Source organism: Leptodactylus fuscus, chromosome 5 (assembly GCF_031893055.1).
Source record: "Leptodactylus fuscus isolate aLepFus1 chromosome 5, aLepFus1.hap2, whole genome shotgun sequence".
Taxonomy (NCBI): Eukaryota; Metazoa; Chordata; class Amphibia; order Anura; family Leptodactylidae; genus Leptodactylus; species Leptodactylus fuscus.
Window position 1 is genome coordinate 210,425,822 of NC_134269.1, and position 11,713 is coordinate 210,437,534.

At 46.9% G+C, this 11,713-nt stretch overlaps 1 protein-coding gene and 1 non-coding gene across 2 annotated transcripts; both read left to right on the forward strand.

The window, feature by feature from the left end:
* Positions 1-2,959: 2,959 nt before the first annotated feature.
* On the forward strand, positions 2,960-8,420 carry RAB19 (RAB19, member RAS oncogene family). The gene is made up of 4 exons (XM_075276467.1): positions 2,960-3,005; positions 5,524-5,780; positions 6,713-6,896; positions 7,918-8,420. The coding sequence occupies exons 2-4, from the start codon at positions 5,577-5,579 to the stop codon at positions 8,181-8,183; spliced, it is 654 nt and encodes a 217-aa protein (XP_075132568.1). The 5' UTR covers positions 2,960-3,005; positions 5,524-5,576; the 3' UTR covers positions 8,184-8,420.
* Positions 8,421-9,716: 1,296 nt separating this feature from the next.
* Positions 9,717-9,823, forward strand: LOC142205375 (U6 spliceosomal RNA). Its single transcript, XR_012716386.1, has one exon. It is a non-coding gene; the product is annotated as a U6 spliceosomal RNA (small nuclear RNA).
* The last annotated feature ends 1,890 nt before the right edge of the window (positions 9,824-11,713 follow it).

Here is an 11,713-nt window from a genome sequence, read left to right on the forward strand (position 1 = left end):
TCATGTCCCCCCATCTCTGCCCCCATATTCATGTCCCCCCATCTCTTCCCCCAGATTCATGTCCCTCCATCTCTGCCCCCAGATTCATGTCCCCCCCACATCTCTGCCCCCAGATTCATGTCCCCACATCTCTGCCCCCAGATTCATGTCCCCTCCATCTCTGCCCCCAGATTCATGTCCCCTCCATCTCTGCCCCCAGATTCATGTCCCCCCTCCATCTCTGCCCCTAGATTCATGTCCCCCCATCTCTGCCCCCAGATTCATGTCCCCCATCTCTGCCCTCAGATTCATGTCCCCCCATCTCTGCCCCCAGATTCATGTCCCTCCATCTCTGCCCCCAGATTCATGTCCCCCCATCTCTGTCCCCAGATTCATGTCCCTCCATCTCTGCCCCCAGATTCATGTCTCCCCATCTCTGCCCTCAGATTCATGTCCCCCCATCTCTGCCCTCAGATTCATGTCCCCCCATCTCTGCCCCCAGATTCATGTCCCCCCATCTCTGCCCCCATATTCATGTCCCTCCATCTCTGCCCTCAGATTCATGTCCCCCCATCTCTTCTCCCAGATTCATGTCCCTCCATCTCTGCCCCCAGATTCATGTCCCCCCCCACATCTCTGCCCCCAGATTCATGTCCCCTCCATCTCTGCCCCCAGATTCATGTCCCCTCCATCTCTGCCCCCAGATTCATGTCCCCCCTCCATCTCTGCCACTAGATTCATGTCCTCCCATCTCTGCCTCCAGATTCATGTCCCCCATCTCTGCCCCCAGATTCATGTCCCCCCTCCATCTCTGCCCCTAGATTCATGTCCTCCCATCTCTGCCCCCAGATTCATGTCCCCCATCTCTGCCCTCAGATTCATGTCCCTCCATCTCTGCCCCCAGATTCATGTCCCCCCATCTCTGCCCCCACATTCATGTCCCCTTCATCTCTGTCCCCAGATTCATGTCCCCCCATCTCTGCCCCCAGATTCATATCCCTCCATCTCTGCCCCCAGATTCATGTCCCCCCATCTCTGTCCCCAGATTCATGTCCCTCCATCTCTGCCCCCAGATTCATGTCCCCTTCATCTCTGTCCCCAGATTCATGTCCCCTCCATCTCTGTCCCCAGATTCATGTCTCCACATCTCTGCCCCCAGATTCATGTCCCCTTCATCTCTGTCCCCAGATTCATGTCCCCTTCATCTCTGTCCCCAGATTCATGTCCCCCCATCTCTGCCCCCAGATTCATGTCCCTCCATCTCTGTCCCCAGATTCATGTCCCTCCATCTCTGCCCCCAGATTCATGTCCCCCCATCTCTGCCCCCAGATTCATGTCCCCCATCTCTGCCCCCAGATTCATGTCCCCCATCTCTGCCCCCAGATTCATGTCCCCACATCTCTGCCCCCAGATTCATGTCCCCTCCATCTCTGCCCCCAGATTCATGTCCCTTCCATCTCTGTCCCCAGATTCATGTCCCTCCATCTCTGCCCCCAGATTCATGTCCCCTCCATCTCTGTCCCCAGATTCATGTCCCCTTCATCTCTGTCCCCAGATTCATGTCCCCCCATCTCTGCCCCCAGATTCATGTCCCCCCATCTCTGTCCCCAGATTCATGTCCCTCCATCTCTGCCCCCAGATTCATGTCCCCTTCATCTGTCCCCAGATTCATGTCTCCACATCTCTGCCCCCAGATTCATGTCCCCTTCATCTCTGTCCCCAGATTCATGTCCCCCCATCTCTGCCCCCAGATTCATGTCCCCTCCATCTCTGTCCCCAGATTCATGTCCCCACATCTCTGCGCCCAGATTCATGTCCTCTCCATTTCTGCCTCCAGTGTCATGCCGTCCTCTCCTTCATCTGCTCTCAGTTTCACGTTCCACCTCCACATTACACTTACCTTCTCCTCCGCTCCCTCGCCGCTCTCTGCGCGCCTCTCTCGCTGACACATATGCGGCTGAAGCGAGGACGCAGATCTGAGTTGAAATCGGGACATACCTCCCTCCAACCGGGACCGCGGGACATGTCACCCAAATCGTGAATGTCCCGCGGAAATCGGGACGGTTGGGAGGTATGCATATGTGGGGCTCTATCAGCATGATTTTGCTGATAGAGCCCCTTTAATGTTTTGCTTTGAAATTTGGAAGCGATTATGTAGTACCCACTATGACCACAGGGCGGCAGTATAGTATAACTGCATGTGTATATATGAATCAATTTGGGAAATCTTTTCAGGTGAAGGCTATATTTAGGCCCAGTTCACATGGGGCCAGGAAACTTGGTCAGATTTACCGATTTACCTCCCTCAACGCACCAGAGATGAACCGAACTCACCGTGTCAGCTCAGTTTGTAAATGTGGTTTGACACACGGACCAAGTTTCCTGCTTGGACTAAGGCAGAGTTCGCACAGCGCAGTTATGATGTTTAGCCAAAAATACGCTCTAAGAAAAGCTGCCGTGTTCTGGAAACCTAACCTATGAATAAGTGGACGTGGTGACATTGACCCCTCAAAAAATCAAAGCGAATGGGGATGAGTTGCAATACCGCACACAACCTGCGAAAAAAGTGTGGCGCTCTAATCCCTTTCAGGTGTTTTCTATAAAAATAGCCATTGGTGAGAGAGAAGAGAGTAGGCCGCGGTCTCATTACTGCGACCCATTATAATACGCACAATGGGGTCATTGTCTTCCCAGCGCTGTATTATAATCGTGTCACTCAGTACGGGACTGCCAGAGCGAGCGGGAGGCTTGGATACGGGATCATCTTTCCAGCTCCTGTGACAACGAGAGGTTAATTCCCCTGGGTCTCCTTATCCTGGGCCTGAAGGACATAATAAGGTTGTTTGTCTCTTGCCCAGACAGGTGCGTTACTTCCTTATGACTAGGCCAATGGTAGGACTACATCTCCCACAATGCAACGCTGCGGGAGGCAGGCTACAAAGGCAGGCTTACCTGTTCATCCAGGTGAGCTGCAGACCTGGGAAGGTTTGTGGCAGGTGAGCGGGATCTGGCAGCCGAGGCGACAGGTGAGATATCGGATCATCTTCTGGGTCTGAGATCTGGGACGGTCCTTGCACTGAGACGGTAAAGACGTGAGATGTTGTAGGATGGACCAGGCCGGAGCCCCGAGAGAGGACAGTCTGCACGTACAAATAACCTGACTTCTATATAGTCTCAAAGTGCTGTATTATGGAGGTATTTTACCATGGTAACCCTATGGCGGCACTATATGGAGTATCTGCAGCCTGGTAATGTGGCGCTGTAGGGAGACCCCAAGGCCTTAGGGAAAACAAATGGGGTCGAGGTATTAAACTGTCCTGGTTGCCCATAGCAAACAATCATGGCGCAGGTTTTTGGTATTAGACCGTTTTAAACAAATCTGCCCCACTGGTTATGGGTTTGAGCCTCCATATTACCCGGCCCGGCATCCCGACCTACCCAAATGTAGTCGACCCGCGCTTAGGCCTGAGATGGCGAGCCGTAATTCAACCATATGGAGCCAGTGGGGGAGTTTTATTGAGACTGGTGTTATGTTCCCCAATTTTAACCCTTCCACCCCCCTCCCTCTCGCTGGCGCTAACTGTGCCTGAATTATTAAGAGGCTCCGGCCCTTTAAATAATCCAGACTCTCTCCCATTAGCAACTGGTGTCGCTTTCTGATCTGATTGATTCCCATTTTCTGTTGTGACTTATAGTACGCTTCTTCCTGACCACGTTGGTCTCCGCCCACTTTCTTAAAAAGTACCTTAAGGCGAAGGTCCCACGGGCTGTAAACGCAGTGATAAAGCGATGCGGGAAGAACCGCGGCGTGGTCGCATTGCGGTTCTTTCCGCAGCGCTTTGAAGAGAAAGTTCACAGAGTTTTCCTCCACGGACTTTCTTCCCATTATATCTACGGGAAAGCCGCCGGCGTTTCTGTAGATATAATTGACATGCTGCGATTTGCGAAGCCGCAACGGCTTTGCAAATCGCAGTGTGCCCGCACTGCGTTTATTTTCCGCAAAGTGGGTATGGGATTCACATGAATCCCATCCCCTTTTTTTGTACTGTAAAACGCTGCGATTTTTACCGATGCGGGCAAATCACGGTGTTTACGTCCCGTGGGGCCCAGGCCTAAAGAGGTAAGTGGCATCTTTGGGGTAAGAAATGGCGTGCGCCAAAGATATGCCCAACTTTTATGACTACACCAGTTTTTGTTCTAGAGCGTATAGTTCACTCTCTTTCTTAAAGGGATAGTTCCTCTTTAAAAAAAAAAAAAAAAAAAAAAAAAAAAACCCCACTATAGTCTATATGTAAACCTAGACTCTGCGCTGATACATTGTGACGAACTACAGGACAGGGGGAGAGGTTTGTCTGGACTGGATGCAGATGTAGCACATTCTCAGGTGTGTACAGGTTCTTAGCCTCTGAAGGTGACACAGTTCCCGTTTACTGACAGCAAGCGGAGATCTTGGCGAGGATTTTATTCTTGTTCTTCTTGTACATGGTGTATTGTATACTGGCTATATATACCGATACATATATACTGTGTGTGTGTGTGTGTATATATATATATATATATATATATATATATATGGCCATCTTGCCTGAGCTTCTCCGCTGCTCTGTTAACAGCATTTAGTCATCTGCTTTACGACACCATCATGGCCGTGGACCGCAATAGTCCGGAGCCTTCTAGTTGAAGTCTATGGGAATGTTTTCTAGATGAGCCAGGTCGTAGCCATAGGGGGTAAAGAGAAGAGCCGTCCCTACCAGGCCCTTGCACATGAGGGGGCCCCAAAGCTCCCTTTGCCGCATACAATTCTAAATGGCACATGTTAATAATCAGAGCTATTAACAATGGGCCCGGGAGGGCGAGCATTAAGCTGTAACATCCTCTATTGTCAGTGGATGCAATGATGGGTTATTGGTGTTATCTTCTATTGTAATACGGTTTGTGCTGTAAATGAGGTGACTGCTGCAATGAAATTCCCCCTACAGAGTGTCTATTTTTAGGCTTAGTGGTCAGAGTGAAAAATGGTAGGCTATCATAGTTGTTTTAAAACATAGATTGTGATGTGAAAATTAAAAAAAAATAGAATTTATAACCAATATTTTTTTTTTTGTGATCCTTTCCCTTTAAGCAATATAGAACTACAACTCCCAGCATGCCCCACTAGTAATACTTGTTCTTCATCTTCTGAGATCCACATGTTTGCTAAATATATTACTGGCATTTATCTCGGTATGTGACCTTTTTACATATTTTTTGGATCATTTCATGGTTTGTCTATTGATGGCGACTCCTCAGCACAGACGACATGCATATGCACCCTGGGGTGTAGCGATAAGGGGTACAGTAATAGTGGGCACTACCGGGCCCTGGATCCTGAGGGGTCCCCCAAGGTCACTGACACACAAACCGTATCCCTATTCTAAATGGCAAAAAGTTGCACAGATAAAAGGGTTTTGTTGGGGCCCTAAAGTTAAAGGGGTTTTCAGATTACTAAAGTCAGAAAACATGATTACTTAGAAAACATGATCTGTATTGTCTTTCTTATCCCAGATCTGCAGCACCTTGTGGCTCCTCGGTCTTTCCTTTGAATACTGGCCCCACCCATGCAGAGCATGCCTGAATCTGGATTCCCAGTGGATGACCCTTTCGACTACCTATTTAAGATCATTCTGATTGGTGACTCCAATGTGGGCAAGACTTGTGTGGTTCAGCGGTTTCAGTCTGGAGAGTTCAGTAGCAAGTACCAGAACACTATCGGGGTGGACTTCTCTGTAAAGTCCCTGAATATTGATGGCAAAAAAGTCAAGGTAAATATCTTCACAGCCTTCATTGTTCGTGATCTTTTCATAGGTGACGTTGGCTGGGAAAATTCTGAGAGATTTCGGGAGTATATTTTCATCAGGAACCATAATTATTCCACTTAAAGGGGAACTTTCGCCATCTCCACCAACCTCCATTTTTTTGCATCCTTCATTAGGTGCCACTCCATTCATTCTAATGCCGTTGGAATTTTTTCTTTAGCTCCCACCATTCCTGAGTAATCACGGTTGTTAGTTTCAGTTAATGTCTAGTCTATGCTATAAGGTAGGCGGTCCCTGCTCCATCCAAGGGACCACCCACCTGACAGTACAGGGTAAGATTGTGCTGGAACCAACAGAAACAATAGCTCGGGATCAGTGGGGGCTAGAGACAAAATTCCAACTGCGCCAGAATCGGTGGAGGAGCAGCTACTGAAGGATGTACAGAGTTAGTTTGCAACGCTGCTGGAGGTCCTCCTTAAAGGGGATGCGAAAAGTTAACAGCAGTCAGAAATTCCTGTGACTGTCTATGTAGCTAATGCTTGGGGCTCCGTAGAATATGTTGGAGGGTTTTTTTTGGTAGTCTTAGGATAGGCCGACGGTATCAGATGAGTGGAGAGCTACTGAACCTTCAAACAGACGATCATGTTGTCAGTCGGAGCCCCATTGATATTTTGACGGCCTATCCTAAAGTCACGGTGAGGTTCCTTGAGCCCACCAGATGAAATGATTCTGGGAGACCACCCAATTCCCAGGAAATAGAACATGGTAACCTTCAAGTTTGGTTCTCTACTGCTGGACGTTTTTGTGTTAGAGACTTAGGTCTACTAGAAGACCCTCTGGAGGGCCAGTCTGATGGTGATTCTAAGGATAGGCCATTAATATAAACCAAATATATAGAGATCTCCTTCAACTTTTAATTTGTGACTTATATTGTATAGGTGCAAGTTTGGGACACGGCTGGCCAAGAGAGGTTTCGTACCATCACACAGAGTTATTACCGTAGTGCCCATGGAGCCATCATTGCCTATGACATCACCCGGCGCCAAACCTTCGAGTCCGTTCCCCATTGGATCCATGAAGTGGAAAAATATGGAGCCGCCAACTTGATGGTGATGCTGATTGGTAAGTCTACTGTGGACTGGCTGATGCTTCATTTAGAAGTCCCGACATGTTTCTGTAGCGGTAATCTGTGAGGAAACCTGGAGGTAGGTGTGCAGTTTCTCTGCAGCACCACCGCAGGGCAAATAAGGCATTACACAGTGTCCATTCAGATCAATTCGTTGTATGTGTAGTGCAGGACAAGATGGATCCTCCAGAGCTAGAGGCGCTATTTTTAACGGGCTTCACTTTGGCTAGGAGATTTGGCTCCTGAATGGCGGACCCTCCCCCCTCCCCCCCACTATTATCTTATAATCCTCTAATATGGTTTCCAAGCTACAGTGAAACCTCTGAGACAACCACCCAAAATTGCATTAAAAAGTGGTCTTCTCAAAGGATATAGAAAACTGAAAATGAGGCCTTTCACTTTCATATGGTCTCCAAAAGAAGATAGGAATTGCACAAGGGCCCCAAAACTTCTAAGCCTTGACCTTCCAAGCTTTAGTTACTACTTGTTCGGTCTCAAGATCTAGGAGATCAACTTGGAGATCCCAAGACTCCATGCACACAACAAAGTGTGCCATCCAATGCTCCTTCGAGGAAGCCCATCTAATTTTGGCCTATGGGTAGACCCACCAAATGTACATTGTGCCAGGTGAGAACCAGACAAGTCAGAGATCCTAGATCCACCTCTTGACTTGATGGCTAGTTTTATAATTTTATTACATGATACAACATATTTAGAAACGCGTTGGAAATTGTTCAGGTTGGGCGGTGAATGGCAATTACGTTGACACTGGTAATTATGGGTATCCTCTCTAAATTTCGACATAATGTATAGTATATATGTTTGTAATTTATCTAGGGTTCTTCTTGTCTTCCACCCAAAATGAGTAGATCTACAGGCAATCAAATGTCTGGAGATGGTCATACATAGGACAATTTGCCCCAATTTTACCATCAATGGTGTTTTTTTCCAAAATGGTAAATCTACTTGGTTATTAGCCATATGGTTACTAGAATATCTCACTCATGTGTTTTATAGGTAACAAATCAGACCTGGCGGAGAACAGGCAGGTCCTCTTTGAAGAAGCCTGCACGTTTGCCGAGAAGCATGGACTTGGGGCAGTCTTAGAAACCTCGGCCAAAGAAGCCCATAATATCGATGAAGTTTTCTTCCTAATGGCTACAGAACTTATTGCTCGGAATACTCTTCACTTTCACAAAGAGAGTCCACGGAACAGCTTCGTGCTGGACTCTCGACCTATTGTGGTGGCCAAGGAGCCAGATAAAAGCTGTATCTGTGGGTAGACATGGTGGAAGCGGACAATTGAGGACTCCTCTTTTTGGAATAAAATTATTGCCTCTACTTGGAACATAAGGCCAGGGTGGACGTGTCTTGGAGGAAGTTCCCAGGGGAGTGGTTGACCCTTCCCTATAGATGGTGTCCATAGGCAAAGGATTCCAGGGCAACCAATGTGAAGGTCATTTTCTACACGGGATGGTGGAGAGGAACGATATGGCACCTTTCTGCTGTAGGATGAGGTATCTGGAGATTTTTGAGAAGAGCACCAGTCGTAGGAATCCCATCTAGACTTCCAATTGGATAAGATGGAAGATGCCTGTCCTGGATGTCTAGGCAGTGGAAGACTCTTCAAGGTGTTTTCTGAAATCTTCTTAGAGGAAACCTAATCTACTGTAATGTTTTTATGTAAATACAAATGGTTGAGTCTGGAGACGCTCTGAGTAGGGTCACAGCTCAAACCCATGTACCATACACCAATCCATAACATTAAAGGTTACGTGAATGACATGATCTGGTGACCGTGGTGGGATAGATCAGGAAGCATGTAGACAGTCGGTTCTTGAAGTTGATGTATTGGAATCAGAAAAATGGGCAAGTGTAAGGACCTGAGGGACCCGTAACCTGAGCCGAATTGTGATGGCTAGACAATGAGATCAGGACATCTCTGACATGGCAGGTCTTCTGGAATGTTCCCAGTGTGTAAAGGTTATCTACCCAAAGTTTTTGAGGAAGGACGACTGACCTCAAGGTCACTGATACTCAAGGTTTCTTTGTAAAGAGGTTGTCCCGGCTCAACTCCCACTCCGCAGTTCTGGTGGGTCACCCTTCGTTACCTCAGATGGCCAGGGATGAAAGTGCAGAGGGTCAGGTGACATCTGTGGCCAACCACGGACTTCAGAGGTGACATGTGTGCCATTGATGTATCGGTAGTAGCATCACTAGTACCCAACATGTCATCTTACCCTCTTCTGGCACCCCATGGACCAGAGGGGACTTGCCACCTGAGCCAAGGACTTTGAGCAGGTATTGTTTCTTTAATATGTTACCCCCCCCACCCCCACCACCTCTAATTTGGCCTCCAAAAAACTCTTCATTGACTTGCTCGTAACTCCTCAGTGCCAGATAGGACACCATCAAAAGTCTCATGCAGCCCATGTCTCGAAGGGTCACAACTTTTTTGGGGTACAAAGAGGATCTACACAATATTAGACAGTTGATTTTAAAGGTCTTGTGCAGGATTTTGAAAACATGGCTGCCTTCTCACTAGGTCTGTTGTTCACATGGCCATTCATTATATTGGGACGGAGCTATGGCATTGCCATGTGGCTGATGGGACAGGAGGTCAATCCTATGAAGAAGAAAGCAGTCATGTTTTTTTAAGTCCTGCCCAACCCCTTTGTTTATGGCTTGTGTATACATCTATACAGTGACATTCCATTATTCTAACATCCGGTAACATAGAAAGTCTCAGCACAAGATTGTAATATTACGTAAAAATCCACAAAAGCAGAAAACGGAACCGAAACTATTAGAAAACTGTGGTCGCTTTGTCAGCACGTATACTAAAATTGGAACGATACAGAGAAAATTAGCATGGCCACACTGCAAGGATGTCACACAAATTTGTGAAGCGTTTTCTTTAAAAAAAAAAAAAAAACTACAAAACTTGTTTCATTAAAAAGTCCTGAGTAGATTTTGTGTTTCATGCTAGGTTTTTTCCTCTCAAGGGCGTCTGTCAGCAGAACCTAGCGTATAAAGCTGGCCCTGCAGATAGATAGGTTACTGTCACCAGAACCAGCATATCACCCCAGCCCTGCAGATAGATAGGTTACTGTCACCAGAACCAGCATATCACCCCAGCCCTGCAGATAGATAGGTTACTGTCACCAGAACCAGCATATCACCCCAGCCCTGCAGATAGATAGGTTACTGTCACCAGAACCAGCATATCACATCACCCCAGCCCTGCAGATAGATAGGTTACTGTCACCAGAACCAGCATATCACCCCAGCCCTGCAGATAGATAGGTTACTGTCACCAGATACAGCATATCACCCCAGCCCTGCAGATAGATAGGTTACTGTCACCAGAACCAAATAGTTTTTTTCCTTGTGCTGTTCTTGTCAATATGCAAATAAACTCTTCGGCGTAATGGCAACGCCATTTTGCATTAACCAAAATATTTCAGCAACAGAGGTTTTGATTTTCAGGGGGAAAATCCCATTACAGTCAGGTGACCCTAACCTATCTATGTGCGTGGCTGGGTTGACATGCTGTATTCTGTTGACACTCCCTTTAAGAAAGAATTTACATGTACTACCTTTAAAGTATCCTGGTTTTACAAAGTTTTTTATTTTATTTTTTAAACTACCTAGGTTGTATAGGTTAAAGCATTCAATGCCGCTGGTTTGGAGGTCCCACACCCAGTGACAAGTCTCCTACATCCCCCTCCCTCCAGAATCTGACAACAGACATCTAATATCTATGGAATGGCGCTAAACAAACATCCCCGCAGCCTCCTAAACACACTTCTATTTATTCATGGTAATTGTGCGTATGACACACATCTGCGGCGGTGTTGTATAGAATAATATGGACGGCCGCCAGTAGGTGATGCGTGGGGTAAACAGGTCTGACTGCATTGAGGTCATTCCATAGGTGGCTGTGCCCTAAATAGCTGCCATCTACAACCATGCCCACCCACTGCCATAACCTGAGCTGCCCTGACTATGTAGTGTATGGATCAGAGAGGACAACACTATAGGAACATCCGCACCCTATAGACAATCTATGGCCCATCCAATAAGGGCTAGCAGTGTTATCAGGCTGGAGATAAGGTGCAGGGTATATACACAAGATACGGCTCTATTTATATGACATATTGCACCTTCCTGGTCAAAGGTCGTGTAGTACCATGACAGTCACGGGCGCGGCAGCCGTGTGTGCTAAGGAATAGCATCATGTCTGTACCTGAGGAGGAAGAGGGAGGTTTATAGCAATCTATCAAGTTATGGGGGTGATCTGAAAAACAAACAAAAAAATCACAATGTGCTATATTGAGTATAAAGCATTTATATGGATGTGTTTCAATGGTTACAGACTACAAAGAATGTATGTAGTCGGATCCTGAAGTCATGGCGTTACGCTCTTTTATTCGTGCCCCCCCCACCATCTACTGTCTCACAAGACGCAAGAAAAGAGAGTGATTGTAGGGTCTGACTACACAAGGTTTGTTTGTAGTCTGTAAGTATGGAGACACCTGGGTCTGTATAGGAGCCGCATACAAACTAGGAATTTTTTTTCATTAAGATTACCGTATATACTCGAGTATAAGCCGACCCGAATATAAGCCGAGGCCCCTAATTTTACCACAAAAAACTGGGAAAACTTATTGACTCGAGTATAAGCCGAGGGGGGGGAAATGCAGCACAAAAACTGTGCTGAAAAATTCGGCTTATACTCGAGTATATACGGTATACTGTTTATTTCAGATGCTATGGGCTAGAATATTAATTGTAAATGTATACAAAGCAT

Bases quoted from the DNA above. Each gene is read 5' to 3' on its own strand.
- RAB19 (XM_075276467.1), top strand. From the start codon at position 5,577: ATGCAGAGCATGCCTGAATCTGGATTCCCAGTGGATGACCCTTTCGAC. The intron at 5,781-6,712 runs GTAAATATCTTC...TATATTGTATAG, and splicing joins TTGATGGCAAAAAAGTCAAG to GTGCAAGTTTGGGACACGGC. The intron at 6,897-7,917 runs GTAAGTCTACTG...TGTGTTTTATAG, and splicing joins CTTGATGGTGATGCTGATTG to GTAACAAATCAGACCTGGCG.